This window comes from Pongo pygmaeus, chromosome 1 (genome assembly GCF_028885625.2).
Source record: "Pongo pygmaeus isolate AG05252 chromosome 1, NHGRI_mPonPyg2-v2.0_pri, whole genome shotgun sequence".
Classification (NCBI taxonomy): domain Eukaryota; kingdom Metazoa; phylum Chordata; class Mammalia; order Primates; family Hominidae; genus Pongo; species Pongo pygmaeus.
This window is the reverse complement of record NC_072373.2, coordinates 115,281,088-115,304,574: the sequence shown is the minus strand read 5'-3', so window position 1 is coordinate 115,304,574 and position 23,487 is coordinate 115,281,088. Positions and strand designations below refer to the sequence as shown.

The 23,487-nt window shown below is 39.0% G+C and overlaps 1 protein-coding gene across 5 annotated transcripts in view; it reads right to left on the bottom strand.

Moving 5' to 3' along the window:
* TRIM33 (tripartite motif containing 33) overlaps positions 1–23,487 on the bottom strand; it is a 124,718-nt gene that overhangs the window by 52,861 nt on the left and 48,370 nt on the right. For all 5 annotated transcript variants that reach the window (XM_054463290.1, XM_054463300.1, XM_054463272.2 and 2 more), the window contains exons 2-4: positions 18,683–18,801; positions 17,833–17,977; positions 17,525–17,657 (exon numbers count right to left, since the gene is read on the bottom strand). In XM_054463290.1, coding sequence (XP_054319265.1) covers positions 17,525–17,657; positions 17,833–17,977; positions 18,683–18,801 — 397 coding nt within the window. The remainder of the gene's footprint in view (positions 1–17,524; positions 17,658–17,832; positions 17,978–18,682; positions 18,802–23,487) is intronic.

The window sequence follows — 23,487 nt, the reverse complement described above, 5'->3', positions numbered from 1 at the left end:
CAGGTTGGAGTGCAGTGGGGTGATCTCAGCTCACTGCAACCTCCACCTCCTGGGTTCAAGCAATTCTCCTGCCTCAGCCTCCCAGGTAGCTGGGACTACAGGCACATGCTCCCACGCCCAGCTAATCTTTTGTATTTTAGTAGAGAGGGTTTCACCATGTTGCCCAGACTGGTCTCGAACTCCTGAGCTCAGGCAATCCACCTGCCTCAGCCCCAAAGTGCTGGGATTACAGGAGTGAGCCACTGTGCCCAGCTTAAATTGAGGATTTTCATATGACAAGAAGATGAGAGTATTCATTGTCAGCAAACCTGCAAAACAAGAAATGCTGGAGAATATTCTTTAGACCAAAGGAATATAAGAGATAGAAACTCATATATACTGGAAGGAATAAAGTGAAACAGAAATGGTAATAAATTGGTAAATACGAAACACCAGCTTTTACGTTCTCTTCTCATAACTCCCTTAAAAGACAGTTTGTTTGTTTTTTTAAGTATTGTATGTTAAGGTATATAATGCATGAATAAATGATGTGGCAATAGTAAAAAGGATAGTAATTGAGTAAAATGAGTAATCCTTTTGTAAAGTTACTAAAACCATACAATATTTTAAGCAGACATTAAGTTAAAATTGCATATCACTATCCCCACAGCAATCGCTAAAAATACTAAAGTACAGCTTAAAAAGCCAATAGTAGATATAAAATGGAATACCAAAAACTATTTATAAACTTAAAATAATGCAGCAAAGAGACAGCAAAAGAACAAAACACAAAAAAAGAGAAATAAAAAACAAGTAGTAAATGGTAGATTTAACCATATCACAAGTTATATTAAATATAACAAGATTAAGAAAAATGTGGCACATATACACCATGGAATACTACACAGCCATAAAAAATGATGAGTTCATGTCCTTTGTAGGGACATGGATGAAACTGAAAATCATCATTCTCAGTAAACTATCGCAAGCACAAAAAACCAAACACCGCATATTCTCACTCATAGGTGGGAACTGAACAATGAGAACACATGGACACAGGAAGGGGAACATCACACTCTGGGGACTGTTGTGGGGTGGGGGGAGGGATAGCATTGGGAGATATACCTAATGCTAGATGACGAGTTAGTGGGTACAGTGCACCAGCATGGCACGTGTATACATATGTAACTAATCTGCACATTGTGCACACGTACCCTAAAACCTAAAGTATAATAATTAATAAATAAATAAATGAAAAAGAAAAAAATTAGTCAACAAAAAAAAATATATATAACAAGATTATACATTCCAATTAAAAAATAGAGAAAGGAGCCTGGCATGGTGGCTCATGCCTGTCATCCCAACACTTTGGGAGGCAGAGGCGAGAGGATCACACTTGAGTCCAGGAGTTTGAGACCAGCCCAGGCAACATGGCAAGACCCCATCTCTATAAAAATTACAAAAATTAGCTGTATGTGGTCCCAGCTACTTGGGAGGCTGAGGCAGAAGGATTGCTTAAACCCAGAAGGTTGAAATGTTTGAGAGGTAGCAAGAAAGCCAGTGTAGCTGTAGCAGAGATGGAGGGATAGGCAGAGTAGTAGCAGATAAAATGCATGTATAGGGTCTTTAAAGCCACTATAAAGATTGACTGAAGAGTCACTGCAGGTTTTGAGCAGGGGAGTGATACAGCCCAACTTAGGATTCACTCTAGCAGTTGTATTAAGAATAAATGGAAGAGAGGTAGTATTAGAAGCACAGAGACTACTGCGGTAATCTAGGCAAGAAATGATGGTGGCAGAGACCAGGCTAGAGGCAACAGCACTCCTAGTACGTGCTAGGAGTTGGAGATATATTTTGAAGGTGAAGCCAAAAGGATTTCCTGATAAGTTTGGATTTGGGTATGAGAAACAAGTAGAGTCAAGGATGGTGCCAAGATTTTTGGCTTATGCAACTGAAAAAAAAAATGCCACTACCAAACTGAGATGGGGATAGGCTGCCAGTGAAAAAAGGTTTGGAGAAAGTAATCAGTAGTTGAGTTTTGGAAGTGTTATGTTTGAAAAAGTAGACATTCAAGTGGGAGATGTCAGAGTCTGTAGGGCAGACAAATCTGAAAGTTCAGGAATGAACAATGAGCTAGAAATATAAATGTGGAAATCAACAACATATAGATGGTATTTTAAGCCCTAAGACTACATGTATAGATAATGGTGTAAACCCTCGTACATCCAACCTAGAAGAACAAACAAAATAAGCAAATGAGATTGAGAAAAAGTAATCAGTAATTAGTAGGAAGAAAATGAAAACAATGTGTTCTTCTGGTAGCCGAGTACATAAATGTGTTAAAAGGAACATTAAACATGTCAAATGTTGCTGAGACAATAAGGTTTTAAGATGAAAACTGAGAAATCACCTCTAAATTTAGTCATGTAGTGGTTATTCATGACCTTGAAAAGAGCAATGTTGGTACAATGCTGACAGTCAAAAGTATGTAAATTTAGACAGAATGGGACAGGAGGAATTAGAGACCATGATTATAAGCAATTCTTTCAAGAAGTTTTTCAGGGCAGCTCTGATGGCAAGGAAAGGAAGTTAAAGAGAAGGATTCGTGCTTCATTTTTAAAAATGGAAGAAAAACAGCAGCATACTGAAATATAGGAATAATTGTTAGAGACTGAAAAACTGACAGGTTAGCAGAAAGAAGGGCAAATTTCTGAAACAATGTCATTGGCTACATGAGGGGATGGAACTCAGTGTATAAGTAGAGAAATTAGCTTTCTAAAGGAAGAGAGTTCAGCTAAAATAACAGAAATGTAGAAATATGGGTACAGGTGCTTGTTGGAAAAGTAGATGTGGTAGAGGGAGTCTGTAGTTCTCTTTTGATAGCTTCAATTTTCTCAGTGAAGTTGGAAGCAAATGCCAGTATTTCAGAGTGAGGATGAAGTATTTGACATTTAAAAGAGGGAAAGGTATGAATATACAATATGACTTGCAGACAACATTAAGGGTCTACTTGAGGGAAGTGGTCAGGAATTGAGAATGTGACCTATTGGTATCATTATGCTAGAATGTGTTTTTCTCCTGTGATATTCAGCTGGATAAACAAAATATGATAGGAAGGAAGTCGGGTTTAATCAGGACTGTAGTTATGCCAAGTGAATTCAAAAAGTGGGATATGGGAGTCAAGGCTAAATGCAAGGGAGTGATTAAACTGATTAGCCATGACATTAAATAAGGAAGGAGTTAAATGAGATCACAAAGGGATGAGGTAAAGTGAAAGGGTAGTAGGATCAATGGATTAAAATAAAAGTCACTGTGTGGTTGAATAATTGTAGAAGTTTCGTACTAAGCAGAATGAGCTGGAGTAATAGATGTGGCCACAGAGAGGAATGCTTAAAATTGAATAGAATTATTACAAATGATAAGATCTAGTATATGACTATGCATATGAGTGGCTACAGCAGTGTAAATGACAAGAACACTGGAAAGGAGGTCAAAGAACACAAAGACTAGAGTGTCTGAAGGATCAAATCCACATATATTAAAATTGCTAGGACTTAATAGTAGCATTCTACAGTTTACCACTGAGTTAGGGAAAAAAACCTTTGAGAGATCAAGGGGAATGACCCAAGGGTTTTTAGATGACAGCAGCAATGAGAGGTTATGGGTGATGACATGAAATTAAAATCTGGATATTTCAGGGAGGAAAGAGAAAGAATGGTCTAAAAAAACGGTAAAAAGACTTATCTCATACCTCCAGGCCCAGTCATACATGAGATGTGAAAGAAAAAAAAAGTCACTAGTCAAGACAGTTGCAAGAGAAGCAGTGTCCATTACGCCAAATAAAGCAAAGAAAAGGATCAAAAAAGAGGCTAGGGATATGCGGATTCTGATGACATGCCAACAATTCCAAAGGACAAAGTGGCAGAATCAGGCACATGAAGAGCCTGTGGAATTCAAGTGTGACAGATGAGGGGACACCTGGGAGTGTGGCACTTGTGGCACTCTCTTGGGTAACAGAAAAATAAGGATAAAAAATGTAACAATATTAGTCTAGTAGATATAAGGCTGATAATGATGGAGAGGCTGCAAATGGTGGTGGTAATGAAGGATGCAATTTGGGTCTTCCTCTTGTAAAACTGTCAATGGAGAAGAGATTCTAGTTTCAGCGAGTCAACCCTATCTTCACCTCAAACAAGGATTGAAGAGTAAGAGAGTGTGGTCTTAAAGTGACTATTCATTTCAGCAGAAATACATTTCTCCAAAATATATTCTCTCCAAATTTATTCCATCTTGCCCCATGCTGCAATCGCTAATGTTTCTCATGAACTACCACATGCCAAACTTGTCAGCATTATTTTTCAAATGACCCAATATAACAAATTAATAGACATGGTTCCATTTTTTTCCTAGAGATCTTCTTCATAGGATCCTCAGTTTTCATTCCTCAATCTAAATTATCTTACCCCATGGCTGTCATTTTAGGCATTCCCTTACCTTTTACTTTCTTGGTTTACTAACTTATTTTGGTGAACCACATTCTCTAATGGCTTTCCAAAAAGAGGTACATAAGAGGCAAAGTTTCTCAATACTTGCATGATGAAACATGTCTACATTTTATTCTCACATTGGTTTATACTTTAGCTACAGAATTCTAGATCGAGGCTGGGCATGGTGGCTCACGCCTGTAATCCCAGCTACTTGGGAGGCTGAGGCAGGAGAATCGCTTGCACCCGGCAGGGGCAGAGGTTGCAGTGAGCCAAGACCGCACCACTGCACTCCAGCCTAGGCAACAAGAGCAAAATTCCATCTCAAAAAAAGAGAATTCTAGATTGAAAACCTTTGCCCTTCATCTCCCGACTTTCCTTTAACGATCCTGTTTTTTTGTTTTGTTTTGTTTTTGGAGACAGAGTCTCAATCTGTCACACAGGCTGGAGTGCAGTGGCATGATCGCAGCTTACTGCAACGTCTACTTCCTGGGTTCAAGTGATTCTCGTGCCTCAGCCTCCCGAGTAGCTGGGACTACAGGTATGCACCACCACACCTGGCCTAACGTTCCTATTTTGATTCCTATTTCATTGCTGGCTTTGGAAACTAAAAATTTACTAAAATTTTTTTGTATTTTTAGTAGAGATGGGGTTTCACCATGTTGCCCAGGCTGGTCTTGAACTCCTGAGCTCAAGTGATCCACCTGCCTCGGCTTCCCAAAGTGCTAGGACTACAGGTGTGAGCCACCATGCCCGGCCTAACGTTCCTATTTTGATTCCTATTTCATTGCTGGCTTTGGAAACTTCACTGATCTTAACCTTAATCCATAGCATACTATCACTTTATGATGTTATACACCTTGATATGGGTCTTTTTAAAAATCATTGTTCTGGGCATTAAATGGGACATTTCATCCTGGTGACTCTACATTCTTAGATGAATTTCTTGCAATAGTTATCTAATAATTACTCAACATTTGTTTTCTTTTTTCTATAATTTATTCTGGTCTGCTGGAACTCGTAATTTTTTTCTTTTAAATATTCTTGCGAGGGTGAAAAGGTCTCTAAATCCTAAAAGAGAGGTAGGAAGGGACAGTGAAATGAAAAAGCGCCATTACTAGCAATATGGAAGCAAGTCAGGGAGACTGAAGGTCCCCAGAGCTTAGTGGGCAGATTTATACTTAATCTCCCTGATTTCAGCCTGGTACTTCCTCCCCATGTGGACCTAATATCCCCAAGTCCAATGCCTCTCTGATTTTATTTCTCCAGAGAATAGGTCCAATTTTTGTGACACCTATCATCTCTAGGTACTAGGTATTTACAGGTTCCTGAGAAATATATTGATTGGCTTCCTTCATATCTCCTTTGCACGGCCTTAGATCATTCAACCCCATTAGGTCAAATATCAGATCCACCAAATCTTCCATTCGTTACCCTGCTTTAAAAAAAAAAAAAAAAAAAAGAACTGAAATCCCCATTGATGTCTCTTCTCCCATTCTTAGTCTTTATAAGTCTACAGATTTTTAAATTCCTTTAACGTGAATAGAATTTTTGGAGGGAGATGGAAAAACCCCATGGTTTATCTAGAAACCTAGTAATGTTCTCAGGTACAAAATTTCATGCAGTTCTATAGCTGCTTTCCTTTTTCAAAACAACTTCTAAAGCCATAAAGTAAATCGAAGACTTCAATTTAAAAAAAAAATTTAAACAAAGAGAAAAAAATAAAACACGTGGGCTGCAACTGTAATAACAGCCAGTAATAGCTAAACTGTTATTGAGTGCTTACTGTGCTAAGCACTTTATAGGTACAATTCTCAGTACTTGTAATCCTCACAACAACCTTATAAAGTTGGTAGTATACATTTCACTTAAAAGATACACACACAAAACATAGCTCATCTTTTTCACTATGCAGCAATTATTTTAATTTAAACAAAAATTTTAAAAAGCAGGGAGAGGCAAGAAAAAACAACACAGTTATAGACTGTATAAATGGATGATTATGGAATGAAGCTAAATTCAGAGGAAAATTCACATCTTTTTGATTAACTGAGGTTTCACATAAGATTCTAAAAAGAATACAGCAAAATCAAACTAAGCAAAAAATTAATAAAGATAAAAGAAAACTGTGAGGATCAGAAAATTTCTAAAGAATAGAATAAATGAATTAAAAAACTGGGTCACTAAAATGACCAGTAAAGACCACAAACTTATGGCCAATCTAATAAAGAACAGGAAATAAACTCAGCTATAAAACATCATAAACAGGCTGGGCATGGCGGCTCATGCCTGTAATCCCAGCACTCTGGGAGGCCAAGATGGGCAGATCACGAGGTCAAGAGATTGAGACCATCCTGGCCAACACGGTGAAACCGCGTCTCTACTAAAAATACAAAAATTAGCTGGGTGTGGTGGTGTGCTCCTGTAGTCCAAGCTACTCAGGAGGCTGAGGCAGGAGAATCGCTTGAAACCGGGAGGCAGAGGTTGCAGTGAGCCCAGATCACGCCACTGCACTCCAGCCTGGCAACAGAGTGAGACTCTGTCTCAAAAAAATAATAATAATAATAAACAATCATAAGATATAACTACAGATCTTCATAAAATCTTAATGTTTAATTCAACATTTTTTAACCTCTACTAAATAATTTTCTAACAAAATATAAATTATCACAATTGCAAAGTTGACTCAAGAAGAGATGGGAGCTGGGTGCAGTGGCTTATAACTGTAATCCCAACAATTTGGGAGGCCAAGGCAGGAGGACTGCTTGAGGCCAGGAGTTCAAGACCAACCTGGGCAACACGGCAAGACCCCATCTCTTAAAAAAAAAAAAAAAATTAGCCAGGCATGGTAGTATACACCTGTAGTCGTAACAATTTGGAAGGCTGAGGCAGGAGGAGCACTTGAGCCCAGGAGGTTCAAGGTTACAATGAGCTATGATCACGCCACTATACTCCAGCCTGGGTGACAGAGCAAGACACCCTGTCTCCTGAAAACAAACAAACAACCCAGAAGAGACAGGAAACCTGACTGAATCAATAAGCATATAAGAAACTGAGATTCTTAAAGAACTTGCCCTAAAAGTCCTTAAGTCCAGAGAGAGGAAGTGGGGGTGTTGGTAGGGAGGGAAAAGAATGGAGCAGAAAGCGTTAGTTAAGACACACAGAAGTGGCTAGGCACAGTGGCTCATGCCTGTAATCACAGCACTTTGGGAAGCCGAGGTGGGCAGATCACTTAAGGCCAGGAGTTTGAGACCAGCCTGACCAACATGGCAAAACTGCATCTCTACTAAAAATACAAAAATTAGCCAGGCGTGGTGATGTCCACCTGTAATCCCAGCTACTCGGGAAGCTGAGGCATGAGAATCACTTGAATCCAGGAGGCAGAGGTTGCAGTGAGCCAAGATCATGCCACCGCACTCCAGCCTGGGCAACAGAGACAGTCTTGTCTCAGGAAAAAAAAAAAAAAGATACAAAGAGGTGAACTAGTTTTAAGGTTAAATGGCTCTCCTAATAAATACAGGTCTAAGAAACTGCATGTACAAAGTTGGAGGGTTAGGTAGAGGGTTCTTGCTACTAGAGTGTAAGTGGAAGATAAGAGATTGTTTAGTAAAAAAGTTAACTTTGCCCAAAGAGAGATCTAGCCTTTGCCTTCAGTCCCTGGCAGGTAATCTATCTCTAACCCCCTGAAATGTCCTACCTGATGAAATTATCTTTGTTTGCCTGGGGACTTGAGCCAAGCTAGATAGTCTGTGTCAACAATCTGATTTACAGTGGGAGCTCTGGGTCACACAGTCTCAGATCAACCTCAGGAAGAGCTGTCCTGGAGACTGACGTCTACCATGTGGCCAGTGAACCACATCTATGTGACAGAGACTGACCCAATAAAAATTCTGGACACCAAGGTTTAGGTGAGATTCCATGGCTGGCAATATTTTGAGCACACTGTCACACATCACTATCAGGAGATGTTAATGATGTCCATGGCTCCACTGGGAGAAGACAACTGGAAACTCCACATTTGGAACTCTCCTGGACTCTGTCCTGTGCATCTTTCCCTTGGATGATTTTAATCTGTATCCTTTCACTGTAATAAACATAACTGTGAGTATAACAGCTTGCAGTGAGTTCTGTAAATTCTAGCAAATTATCAAACCTGAGTGTAGTTTTAGGGAATCTTGATCTTACAAGTGGCATCAGAAGTGAAAGGAGTCTCGCGGATTACTCTCTAATTTTATAGTTAGCATCAGAAGTGGGATCACTTGAATGACCCTGGCTTACTGAAACAGGTGGTTTGCAAAAAGGGAGGATGAGAAGGTGGGAATTGATAAACCTTTAATTCTTGGATGGGTACCCAGTCATGGCATGGTTATATAACTGCAGCTGCAGTTACTAGAGGTAAAAATTACCAATGGAATTTAGAAATGGTAGACCCAATTCCTGAGAAGTTGAACCACCAGATAAATAAGGAAATGCAAACTAATAAGAAAAAAAGTAGGCCAGGCATGGTGGCTCATGCCTATATACCAAGCACTTTGAGAGGACCTGGAGGAAGGACTGCTTGAGCCCAGGAGTTCAAGATCAGCCTAGGCAACATAGGAAGTCTTCATCTCTACAAAAAAATAAAAAATCAGCCAGATGTGGTGGCACATGCTTGTAGTCCCAACTACTCAGATGTCTGAAGCGAGAGAACTGCTTGAGCCCAGGAATTCAAGCCTTCAGTGAGCCACTGCACTCGAAGCCTGGGCAATAGCACAAGACTCCTCTAAAAAAAAAAAAGTTAATGAAACAATTCTTTCGTTACTGCTACCTGTACTAGCTAAAATGAAAATACAAGAGAATGCTAGGACAGATCCTGACACTGGGCCAAGCTCAGATTTCAGCCAGTCTGGGCTACAGTCACTAGTCTCAGGGTCATCCAAAAGGAAAAATTATGCTGGAACATTAGATAGCATGTCTGTGACCTCCAGTTACAAGGAGGTAGTCTAGGTATGAGAAAGACAAAACCAAGAAACTACTAAAACCAGGGATTATAGTACAAATGGTCTCATTTTGTTGATCAACACTATCAGCTTCTGGAATAAAAACCTTTACTAAAATGGACTGTGACAGTGATTGACTTAGAGGCACAGTATCTTTGGTGTTTAATGCTGTAGAATGAAAGAGTGTGTCTAGGTTGAAGCGAGACCCACAGCTCACTATTGTACAACCAGAGAAGGCTATACATGATCCAGACACACCAGCAGGTTATTCCCAAGGGGACAGCTAGCCCAGTGGACTAGATATAAAAGCCACTGTAAAGTGTGTTTACCTTGAAAAGGGCAACTATCCTCCTCCTCCTATAAATGCCAAATTGAACTCCCCAGAATAAGCAGCTGATAAGCTTCTTATGCAAGCTACACTGGACTGACATGATGATGGGATAGTCAGGAGATGACTATGAGTGACATGACTATGACTCAGTATGCATCATGGTATATGGTAAATACTGTGATTGAGGGGGGCCCTTTTGCATGGGCACCCCCACATAACCTTACTGCTGTAAAATCTAGCAATAATCTGAGAAGCCTTATCAGAAGTATTGTCTAAACTTCCCTTTACGGGTCTTAACAGATGCTAAGAATATTAGAGTTAAGTCATAAGAAAACAGGGAAATAGTGGAGTAGAGGTCAAGGAATTTATCCCAGGAAGTTGGAAATCTACAGATGGTTGTTTTAAAATGGGATGAATAAATTGAACACGGATGGAACTGAAACAAAGGTCTTAATGCAGCATTACCATGGGACTGGATAGACCAATGAGAGCCCCAGCTAGTTCCCAACATTAAAGGGCCTTAAACTAACTATGCTGTATTTTACCCCAGTTCGGGAAGATTTAAAAAGCCAGGGAACAAAGATGACAATAAGCAACCTGACCCCAAATTGCCTGGGGCAATAGTCTGGCAGATTACTCAAGATGAAGACAGAGAGGTCAACCAGCAGCTGGGGAACTAAGGCAACATACACGTGTGGGTAAAAATGCCAGGGGTAGATAAGAGACCTTACTAGAACTCCTTGACAGGGAGGCCCAAGGCACCATAATTCTAAATCTTGTTGAAGTCCTAACAGGTGTTAAGGTTAAATTGAAAGGTGACAGCTAATGGGATTAAGGTAAAAATTTAGATTAAAACTGGAATGTCTCAGCTGCCTTTATGTGAAGTGGTTATGTCTTCATTACCTGAATGTACTATTGGGATAGACAGTATGTTTGACTGAAAAGTACACCTGTCTAATATTGTAAAACAGAAAGCATGTAAGTTCACCTTGAGGCCAATGTTGATGAGAAATGCTAACTAGGAACCACCAGAACTGCCCAGGCCTTCAGAAGTTGTTAATTTTGGACAGTATAAGGTACTGCCTGATGAAATTACCTGTTGGACAAAAAGACATTACCATTTTAATGAAGAATTAGACAATGGAGTGCTGGTGCCAATGAATTCTTTGTACAATAATCCTGTGTGGCCTATGAAAAAAGCAGATGGCTCGTGGAGACTAACAGTGAACTATGAAAGCCTGAAGTAGTTCTGCCATAGCATCAGCAGTTCCTAATATGGTCTCAACAGTACAAAAAACATAAAATATATAGCAGGGCAAAGGTAAACAGTACTCAGGGACTAATCTTGTGAATTTCTTTTTTTATTTTACCTCCACCCTCAAAAAGAGCCAATCACAATTTGCCTTTGAGTGGGAGAGATCCCAATTTACACTTACTCTATCACCACAGGGTTATTTCCACTCACCAGCTTACTGTCATGATTTGGTTAGGAGAAATTTAGAGTTGATTCGGGTCCCCACATGTAATAATACAGTATACTGATGATGTCATGATACTATCAGAAACTGAAGACCAAGGCAGGACTAATTTAAATGCAATGGTGATAAAAAGTTTGGGGAATTAGGGGAAAAAAGCAGCAATGACATGTGACCAACAGGAGCTGGCTGATAAATCCAGCAAAGGTCTAAGGGCATGCCTAAATGGTGAAAAAATCCTTAGAAATAACCAGAATAGGAGCATCCTGTGACACTCAAGAGAGAAAGAAAAATATACTGCTGTAGCCACCTACCCCAGCACTAAATAAGAAGCCCAGTGTTTGGTTGGGTATATCCGTGTTTTGAAGGACACATATTCCATACCTGGGAATACTGCTTGCTCCTATCAATAAAACTCCCTAAAAGAGGCCTACATTTCAATGAGGCCTGATCAAAGACAGGCTGTATCTGAACTGCAGAAAGTAGTCTCTCTCAACACTTTCCGGCCCTATGATCCACATTCCGCCATGATTTTGGGAAGTGTCAGCAACACATACTAATGCAGACTACAGCTTACGGGCAAAACCCTATGAGTGCCACCCAGCAGCAACCACTAGGATTTTTGGACCAGAAGATGTCCAGATGCCATAGTACAATGTACAACACTGGAGAAAAAATAGCTACTACAGGCATTAACTGAGACTGAATCTATGACTGAAGGACATAAAATAATCCTGAAATTCAAAATAGCCATAATATCTTCGGTGATGTCAGAGAAACACCAATAAGGAAGGCAGTGTCCAGAAGAGTTCCCTATAAAATAGAAATAGTTTGCGCAGGATTTACAACCAGGAAAATGCAAAGAGGTACTCGTTATACTTATAAGCAGGTAGCTTCTTTTTCCCTAAGGCTGACTTTGAAACTACCTGAGGAGCTGCTGATCCTGTGATCAGATGGGTGCTACACTATAAACTACTTTCTATTAATCAGTAAAGAGCAGTTTGGTTTATGGACAATTCCAAGGTGAATGGATAGCATCTTGTTTGGAGGGCCACCACTCTGATTACAGAAAGTAAAAAATCAACTCAGCAGGCATGTGATTTTCCCCTATGTTTGGGTTTTCACGGAACTCTGCAGTTGGTGTCAGAAGTAATGGTGATCTTGTGGACTGTTTCGTAACTTTGAACAAATGATGAAGAGAAAGACACTGGTAAAATTCAATAATGTATGTTATACTTGCAACTGCCTTTGCAAAATTATAACAGTGAGAGAAATCTAACACAACTGACTCCACCTTGCTTCTAACCTCACAAGCTGTCTTTGCTCATTCCCATATGTGGGCCAACCTAACTATGGGAGGAATTCATTTTATAGTTTAAAGCAAGGATAATAGTCTCTTCCTGAAACTAATACCCTCCTTGTTCAGGGACTGAAACCACCTTTGTAAAGCTAATGAAAGGCCATAAGGTTAGAATTACAGTAGGGGCCTAAATTCTGCTAAGATTTAGACATAAACAGCAACCATTGTTCCCTGCCTTGTTTTTTATAATTGCTTATTGCTCAGGAGTCACTAGCAAGTGGTCACAAGATTTCTAACTTCCCCTATAGATAAGATCACTATTGTGAAACCTAAGACTAGTGTTTGAGATATTTTTCAGACTCTGCATTCTGCTGGACTAACTGATACCACCCAGGCTGGTGACCCATACCAAGAGACTAATTCAACTTGTCCTGTGACCCCTACTCAGGAAGTGACTCAGCATAACTCACTGCACAAAGACAGTTTTGACACCTCTACGATTTCATCCCTGACCCAACCAATCAGCAGCACCCATTCCCTAGCCCCTGCCCACCAAACTATCCTTTAAAAACCCTCATCTCCAAATTCTCAAGGAGTTGGAATTTGAGGAATATTTCTCAAATTATCTCCCATCCTCCTTGCTCAGCCATCCTGCAATTATTAAACTCCTTCTCTGCTGCAACTCCTGCTGTCTCAGTGTATTGACTTTTTCTGGACAGGGAGAAAAGGAGAATCTGGCTGGGTGATAACACAGTGAACACTTAAACTTTGATTACTGTTAAGTATTTTTTTATGGGGGCTCAACTTTACTTTAGCAAAATAACCCTGGCAGCAATATAGACAGGATGAATTTAACAGAGTTAAACTCAAAGTAGGGAGAATAGTTGTAAACGTGTTGTAGTAATGGGAAGCTGGCTTTTAAGTCCAATGACATGGTTTCTGCAAATCCATTCAGAGAAAATAAAATGAAAGCATGAACAAAAGAGAAGAAATGTGTGATATTTTAGTATATATTTGTTCTGGTCTTTGTCCCTATTCCTGGCATACAATTCCTAAAACCCTCAGAATCTCTGAAATAAGTATATTTTTGTATGTTAACAAAATGACCAATGGCTGGGGACTCCCAGACCCATCAGGATGGGTGCTGGCTGCCAGGGGAACCAACCAGATAATTAAAGAGTTGGAACTTTCAGCCCTACTTCCTTATCTAGGAAGAGAAGGGCTGAAGGCTGAGATGATCACAAATGATCAACAATTTAATCACGCATCCCTACATAATGAATCTCCATAAAAACCCAAAAGAGCAAGAGTTGGAGAGCTTCCAGGTTACTGAACACATGGAGGATAAGACATCCACCACAGACGGTTGTGGAAACTCTGCACCCCTTCCCACATACTTCACCCTATGCATCTCTTCATCCAGTTGTTCATTTGTATTCTTTAAAATATTGTTGAGCTGGGCATGGTGATATGCACCTGTAATCTCAGCTACTGGTGAGGCTGAGGCAGGAGGATCATTTGAGCCTCAGAGTTTAAATCCAGCCTGGGCAACATAGCAAGACCTAACCTCTTTTAAAAAATTAAATAAAATATTGTCAAGTGGAGCACAGTGGTACACATCTCTAGTCCCAGGTATGTGGGACACTGAAGTGGGAGAACCACTTGAGCCCCAAGAGCTTGAGTCCAGCCTGAGCAACAGAGTGACATCCCGTCTCTTCAAAAAGTAAGAAAAATTCTCTCTCCATATATATATAGTTAAACAAAAATTACAGGAGGATATTGTTCTGAACTAAGCTCCTGCACTAGGCCCCAACAGATCAGACTAAAAATCAAAATACAGACAGAACCAGAAGAAGCATATAATTCTCTTCCCCTTTGTGGCCACTGCTGAAGCAAGAGTGGCCAAAATAAAGTTTAATCCCTTTGTAACTTCTGACTGAAGCAAGAACCACAAAAGGTGTTTCAATGCACCTTCCCACATTCATAGGAAGATTATGTCTTCCCCTCTTTCCTAAGAGCTAAGACAGAAGTACAGCGTTCATTCCATGCCCATCCAAAAGGATGATCAAATTTCAGATTGTGCGAGGACACTATAAAGGTCAGCAAACTGGCAATTTAGTCAAAGTTTGAAATATATCATCAACACTGAACAGGTGCAGTGGGAAAAGGCTAATGGCACAACTGTCCATGTAGGCATTCACGCCAGCATACTGGTTATCACTAGGTTAAAACTGGACAAAGACCGCAAAAAGATCCTTGAACAAAAAGTCAAATCTCACCAAGTAAGAAAGGAAAAGGCCAAAATACAAGGAAGAAACAATTGAGAAGATGCAGGAATAAAGTACTCTTATATACAAACTTTCATTGAAACTGTTGAAATAGAAAAAAAAAAATCAAAACGGAGTCCCTCATGCTGAGTTCATCAAACTGAAAATGAGTTATCAGACCATCCAAGAAATCAGGAGAGAGATAACACCCTAATTTCCCAAATAAGCCAGTTTCAATTGGCATGATAATGAGGCTCCCTGTGTTTAACACCACCCCCCCTTTTTTTTTTTTTGGTAAACCTCTCCTACAGTGCTGATGTCCTTAATCCTTACAACAAAAGGTAACCTGAGGTAACCTGATGTTAGCCAATCAATTATTTCTCTATTGTTCTGCCCTGCTCCAGCCTTACTAGGAAAGTAACTTTGAAATGACCAATCCACTTTTTATTCTTTGTTTTTGCTTTCCTCAGTCCCTCTCTGCCTATAAAACCAAGCTCCTCTGCTCAGTTCACTGAAACACTTGTTTTATTTTATGGAATGAAGTACTGCTCAAATCTAAAATCACAAATAAAACCAATTAAGATCTTTAAATTGTTGTAATTGCTGTAATTTGTAATAAATTGGCAGTAGTAAGTTAAATGCTTCCCTGAGTTCTGTGACCCATTCCAGCAAATGACCAAACTCAAGGAAGGGGTCGTGGGAACCGCCCCACCCCGCCCCCAATTTACAGTAAGTCAGTCAGAATACCAGAGGCCAGGGGCCAAGCTCAGTGGCTCACATCTGTAATGCCAGCACTTTGGGAGGCTGAGGAGGGAGGACAGCCTCAGGCCAGGAGTTTGAGGCTGCAGTGAGCTATGATCATGCCATTGCATTCCAGCCTGGGTGACAGAGCAAGAACCTGTCTTTAAAAATATATATATTTTTTTTTTTAAGTACCAGAAGGTGGGACTTAACGACTGGTATTTGAAGTGGAATGGCAGTTTGCAGGACTGAGCCCTTAACTTGTGGGACCTGACTCTAACTCCAGGTAGACAGCGACAGAACTGAACTGAATTACTGGACACCAAGCTGGCGAGAATCAGTCAATATGAGGAGAAACTGGTCACACACATGGTCACAGAAGTGCTCTGTGTTGTGTGAGTATAGGAGGAGAAAAAAAAAACAGTTTTTTTTTTTTAAATTATACAAGAGATAATAAGGACTTAGATATAAGTAGTAAAGGAAAATGGTAAAAGAAAGGGAAGGAAAGAATAATGATTAAACCTTGAGGTGGCAATGCTGCTGAAGCTATTCTTTAATGAGGAAATGTATGACATCTTTCTTTTCTTTTTGCCTTTCACTATCAACTTAAAAAGCTATAAGAAATCTAACACTCAAAAAAAGATCTGACTGCAGCTGTGAAAAAGGTAATCTAATGTCTTACTGAGACTGTTAGCAGACAATCTAAAATTTCAGCCAAGTTATAGGTTAAGACATTTCTGAATAAATTAAGAGTACAAAAATTTAATAAATATACTGTAAAGCTGTGAGAGATACCTTGAAACAGAACAAAAAGCACTACCTTTATATAGTCAAATTTGAGACATTCTGCATTCTATATTCTCTATACCCTATGGAAGAAAATGAGCATATGGGTTAACAAGAGATCTGGAGTCTGACTACCTGTATTCAAATCCTGGTATTACCAATTACTATGAGACTTAGTACAGATTACTACAGCTTTCTGTGAGTAGGCTCTCTTACATTTAAAACAGTCATAATACTAGTACCTAAACCTCATGGGTAGCTGGTATGAATTAAATACATATTCAGCACTCAGAAAATACCTGGCACAAAGTAAGGCTGCAATAATTGTTGGCAATTAGGATTACTGTATCCCCTCTTTAAGAAGGCTCTAATAAACTTCAATGAATTCTAATGAATTAAAAACTCTAAGAAATTATATTGTTAAGAAACACATTTAAGTGTGGTTAACCCAAGTTCTCTTATACATTTTTGGCAATAGATTAATAAAATCTATTCCCATCCATCCATAAAAACTGTTGTTTGAAAAACACTTTGGAAAATTCTGGACTATGGGTGACACCATCTTTTTACTTGTAATAAACAGATGCCATGAAGCTGGAGAAATTTACTGAAGGATATTGTTACACAACTGACTAGAAATTTCAGTACAGTTCCCAAACTGTTCATATGAAACACACTCATAGTAAATGAATACTACTGAATTCTGAGGGTACAAGGCTAAAATACAAAGGTATGTATTAGAGGGTCAGTAACTCTGCTTAGTTGTTCATAAATCCCTAGCTTTTCTACAAATTTTATATGTAACATGAAATCAGTGTATTTATGATTTGATGTTTAAAAGAATACTGCTTTTGTAGATTACAGCCAAAAATACTACAGGACACCAAGAAAAAGCTTATTTGAATCACAGGAGTAGCAAACAAATGAATAATATAACTCCATTCTTGTAAACCCAAACCTACAAAATGATACATTTTAACAAACATTCATAAGACAATTAGATATAAATGTGGAAATCTTTAAATAATTTACCAAAACATATATTGCTCAAGAAATTAAAATATGTAAAATTTAGATTTAAAAGATTAAGACACAAACATATAATCAATATTTGCTTTAAGAAGAACGACTTTACAAGCACTTTTTATAGTATTTCCTGGTAAGCAATTATGATTTCTGTACCTATGTTCTTTGTGTTCCAATAGCTGACAGTCTCTACATGTCAATCTATCACATGTTTCACAGAAAAGTTTCAACTGTTCTTGTTTGTGTACAGGGCAGAAAACAGGGCGTTGACCAGATGCTCCGACCGACTCTGTAGCAAAATAAAATAAATATTTTTTAACCAAACATAAAATTTTTGTCTAGTTTTCTAAATTCCTATTGATGTTGCTATCCAAAGTTTATAAAGAATAAGTAGAAAATTCTATAGGGGCAAAAGAGGGAGGTTAACTGTAATCATTGTAATGATTACAATGCAACTATCTTACCTGAGACATCTTCTTTCTTCCTGATCAAGTGATCTTTAGTAAATTTTACTCTTTGATGTGCTTCGATACATGTCTTACATAGCCATTCTCCACATTCTACACAAAAGCCAACTGCACTTGCATTGTCTTCACAACTAGTACATACCTAAAAGAGGAAATAAGCACTAATCTAAATTAAATACATAAAATGTAGATCCAAAAAATAAAAACTTGTTCTTAAATATACTATTTCACTGTACACAGAATAAAATTATTTTGTTATCCATTTATCTTCAACAAAATCCTTTTCCTTACAGATCATTCATGTAGGTAAAAATCTAAGGCTGAGAACATAAAGTCTGTGCAGATTTGACTCTTTTTTTTTTTTGAGACAGGCTCTCGCTCTGTCACCCAGGCTGGACAGCAGTAGTGCAATCATGGCTCTCTGCAGCCTCAACTTCCTGGGTTCAAGCAATCCTCCGACCTCAGCCTCCCAAGTAGCTGGGACTAAAGGCGCACGCCACCACGCCCGGCTAGTATTTTTATTTTTTGTAGAGATGGGGTCTCACTATGTTGCCCAAGCTGGTCTCGAACTCCGGGGCTCAAGCAATCCTCACAACTCAGCCTCCCTAAGTGCTGCGATAACAGGCGTGAGCCACCATGCCTGGCCCAAATTTGACATTTTAAGTAACAGCTTTAGTCTCATTTAACTAAATTTGAGAGTATATAAGAAAGCTATCTTTAGCTTTCTATTTGAAACAGGAATCCATAGCAGAACTACCCTAAATTACTTAACTATCCAAACATGTTTTTCTTATAATTTACAGTATGATATCAAGATAGGAATATAAAGAAAAATTGAGAAGCATACCTGTTCTGATTTTTCATCAGAACTGCTAGGAGCTTCAGATGTGTCTTTCACAAAATAATTATCCACAAGGTCTATCTGTCTGCATTCTTGGCGGCATACTGGGCACCGTATTACACCAACTACAACATAAAATAACAACATTTTAAAATATTCTTCAGGAATAAAGAAATTGTGCATGATGTCCATATAGAAACATTAATTCATCACAGAGAAGACCAAAGAAATGAGCATCAAGAGCTCAGTAAAATAACCCAGAGAGTTATTCCATTTGGGTAAAAGTGATACTCTATTTAGGAAAAGAAAAAACAAGCATTATGATGCCTCCCAAGAAGTGCTTCCTCATTACAATATGTGGTTAGCTGAAAAATTGCCCCAAAAGAAATCCAGATCCTGATCTTTGGAAACTACGAATATTAATTTACATGGTAAAAGGGACTTTACAGATGTGATTAAGGCTCTGGAGATGGTTTGTCCAGCGGGTCCTAAACGTGATCAAGTGACCTTATTGGGGGAGGAAGAGGAAGATAAGACTACAGAAGAGCGGAAGGCAATTATAATAACAATGGATGCAGGGAGCAGAGTGATGCGCTTGACAGATGAAGGAAGAAGCCGGAGGCCAAGAAAGACAGGCAACCACTAGAAGCTGAAAGAGACAAGGAAATGGATTTTCTCCCAGAGCCACTAGAAGGAACCAGTCCTGCCACCACTTTTGACTTTAGCCCAGTGAACGGGATTTCAAACTGCTGGCCTCCATAATGGTAAAACAGTAAGACAGGTGCTATTTTAAGACACCAAGTTTGTGGTAATTTTGTTACAGCAGCAACAGAAAACTAATATACAATCTATCATCTTATAAATTCTGACTTGGTTAGAGATACCTGAATACATGCTAATATGAGAAGAAAGATCATCTGTCCCTTCACCTGCTAGTGTTCTAGGACTTATCAGAATGGATAAACTGTTGAGGTAACACATAGAGGCTAAATAACTAAAAATAGCACCAAAGTCAACACAACAAACTGACTACATGTCAGCCATGAAATAGAGGATACAGCATAAATGACACAATCCATACCTTCAAGAAGGATTCTAGATTAGTATATAATTTTTATAGTTTATAATGTACACAACTACAGAAAGCACCAAAGACTGGGATATAAACCGAGTCCCCACAAGTTGTGTAGTACACAAACTGTAGTAGCATATATAGTCATTCCGATGGAAAATGAAAACATAAATAAAACTTATCATTCTAAAAGAAGGGTGAGGTGGCTCATACCTGTAATCCCAACACTTTGGGAGTGGGACGATCACTTGAGCCCAGGAGTTTGAGGCCAGCCTGGACAACATAGTGAGATGCCATCTCTAATTTTAAAATAAAATAATTAAAATTAAAAAATAACTACTGTTATAATTTAAAACAAAATATTGTTCTTATTAATATTTCCTCTTTATTTTACCAAAAACATGGTATAAAAATAAATAAAAAGAGCCAGGCGCGGTGGCTCACACTTGTAATCCCTGCACTTTGGGAAGCCAAGGCGGGTGGATCATGAGGTCAGGAGATCCAGACCATCCTGGCTAACATGGTGAAACCCCATCTCTATTAAAAATTAAAAAAAAGTCAGCCAGGTGTGGTGGCACGTGCCTGTAGTCCCAGCTACTCGGGAGGGCGAGACAGGAGAATCGCTTGAACCCGGGAGGCGGGGGTTGCAGTGAGCTGAGATCGCGCCACTGCACTCCAGCTTGGGCGACAGAGAGACTCGGTCTCAAAAAAATAAATAAATAAATAAAAAGATCTTGGTCAAAGGAAACACACAAAAACAATTTTTCAAACCAAAGGGAGAAATAGTAAAGTGAAAAGAAAGGGGAAAAGGAAAAATATTTTCACATTTGGGAAAGCGTGACTTAAAAACCTCTTGAGAAAGTGTATTATATAAAACTATAAAGATGATAAGTATAAGTAACTGTAGAGACAAAGATATGAGAGCAACTAACTCTTCTTAGAGTGAATCAGTTAAATTTTCACCAAAAAGATAACACTTTTAATAGGGTCTTGAAGAATGAACATGACTATACTAGTGTGCAAGAAAGGGTTTACTTGGCAGGCCTGGGTTGCTCAAATGCTGCACATTCCTTCTTCAGAAAGGCCTGTCTTCAGGACTGGCCCTTTACATGTTCCTGGGAGATGACCTCTGAGCCTGTGGAAAATTCTGCCTGATAAGAGTATTTTTGTATACCTGAGTCTTTAAGCCATACCGTGTTTGACCTCTGGGTGCGCTGGTGTCCAAGTAGCTGATTACCAGTCCTGTGGGCGCTGCGTGGCAATGAGACTGATCTTCAAAACTTAGCCATCAAGGCTCAAGTGAGATTCCCTACTTGGCAATACTCCCAGTGTACTGTCCCACATTGTTGCTGGGGACATCTGAAAGCATGGGTCTGCTTTCTCTTGGGCTTGGCCCCATGCACCTTTTCTCTTTGCTGATTTTAATCTGTATCTTTCAACTATAATCTCTTCAACTATAATAAAATGCAACCATAATATAAAAAATTTTCTCAATCCTATGGGTCCTTCTGGTGGATTACTGTTCCTGAGGCCAATCTTGGGGACCCCCAACTCAACTAAGAAAGAAGGAAACTGATAATAGCAAGTACAAGCTTACAAATTATAAGAAAAAAGAATAGAAGGCTACAAAAGATAGCAGAAAATATATCTATCTTTCCTTCTATCTATATGTATATAATTACATCTATGTAAAATACTGAGAAAATTAATGAGAAATATGCAACATCTAAATGAAGGAATATTTTTGTTGAAAGACACAAAAGATGGAGAGACATTCTATGTTCTAAGCAAGATTCAATGTTCTGAAAGTATCCGTTCTGTGTAAATAAATTATTCCACACAGCTCTGTTACACTTTCTGAAACTCAACAATTCAGATTCTTATAAATTTCCAACTCAATCTAGCAGGCTGACATCACAGCTTATGGAGACAAAAATTCATCTTCTTCTTAAGTCTAAATCCCCACTAAAATGATATTAAGGAATTTAGAGGATTAACACAAGATCCAAAAAATGAGGGTGAAGGAAGGAGCAAGGTACATATATCAGTACACAAGCAACTTTAGCAAATTTAGATGAAAAAGAATAACTCAACAATGCAGAAGAAACCCAGTCCGTAGTACACAGGAGTGACAAGATACACCTGAGTTAAGACTTACTTGCTGAAAAAAATTTCAGAGAAGCTTGGAATTCAGCCACGAGGCATGAAGAAGTCCCAAAGAGACACAAGGGAATACATGTAAGTCTACAGACATCAGCAAATCCCACTCCTATATTGACTATTTACCTCTGACGGATTACTCAGTAGCCAGGGTGTCTTACCCCCAAAACAAAAGAGTTGAAGGTTCTTTAGGGATCTTGTTGCTATCTGCTTCTGTATTTATCAATAAATCTTAAAATTACATAAATGTCTGCTCTAAAAATGAGAGCTGGCCAAGTATAGTGGCTCCCACCTGTAACCCCAACATTTTGGGAGGCCAAGGCGGGCAGATCGCTTGAGCCCAGGAGTTCAAGACCAGCCTGGGCAATGTGGCAACATCCCATCTCTACTAAAAATACAAAAATAAGCCGGGCATGGTGGCGTGCGCCTGTAGCCCCAGCTACTTAGGAGGCTGAGGTGGGAAGATTGCTTGAGCCCAGGAGGCAGAGTCTGCAGTGAGCTGAGATTACACCACTGTACTCCAGTCTGGGCAACAGAGTGAGACCCTATCTCAAAAAAAAAATGATAAATAAAAATAAAAATGACAGCTGCTTTACATTTGAGTATGTATTCCCCTTACAAGTAGTGTATATCAGATGAGTGTGCTCCGGACTTAATCACTCAGTCCTAGTCACTATGATGAGTTCTCATCACTATACAAAAAAACTGACACCCAGACTCTTAAAACCAAAGCTACTGACCAGTTTTATGCATAATGTCCCTAGAACTGATTTCATCAATTCAAAGCTCAAGTTCTAAGAGACCCATTCATACTTATTGAATTAGTTTCTTTCAAATGTAAATTTACTAACATTTTTATTTGGGGATGAGGGGTCACTGGGAAATAAGATTCTTCTATAAGGCTAAAATACACAAGTCTACAAAGTAGTTTGTCTTTACAATGTTAAGAGGAATTTAGTTTCAGTAAGTTGACTGGTGGACTTCCATTCAAGATGAGTGATTAAGCAGGTGTGGAAAGACCAATTGATTCCCTGAACTCAAACACAGAAATGGCTAAAACATAACAAATTAAAGTGTATTTTGAAAAATACTTAACTAACCCTGGAAGGAAGAAGAAAATATTTTCAAGTGCCAGAAACAAAAAGAAAACTCAAAGCCCAAGTGGTGAGGAACTGATGCATGTGGATCACAGGAGTTATTACAGTACCACTGTTGGGAACAGGAAAACAAAGTTTAAAAGGTGAAACAACCCCCTTCATAAAGCATGGAGCCAACTCAACTCCCAAACAATCTATGAACTCCCTTCATAAAGCATGGAGCCAACTCAACTCCCAAACAATCTATGAACTCCTTTCATAAAGCATGGAGCAAACTCAACTCCCAAACAATCTATGAACTCCCTTCATAAAGCATGGAGCAGGCTTTTGGTGTCGTACAGCCTGAAACCCTTGTCAGTCCTAGAGAATCCCAAAAAAGCTGTATGCATAGATATAAATATATAAACAAAATCTGTACCATCTGTACAGGATACAGAAATGCCAAGTCAAGAAACTAATAAAAAAGTTGTCTGTAACCTTAC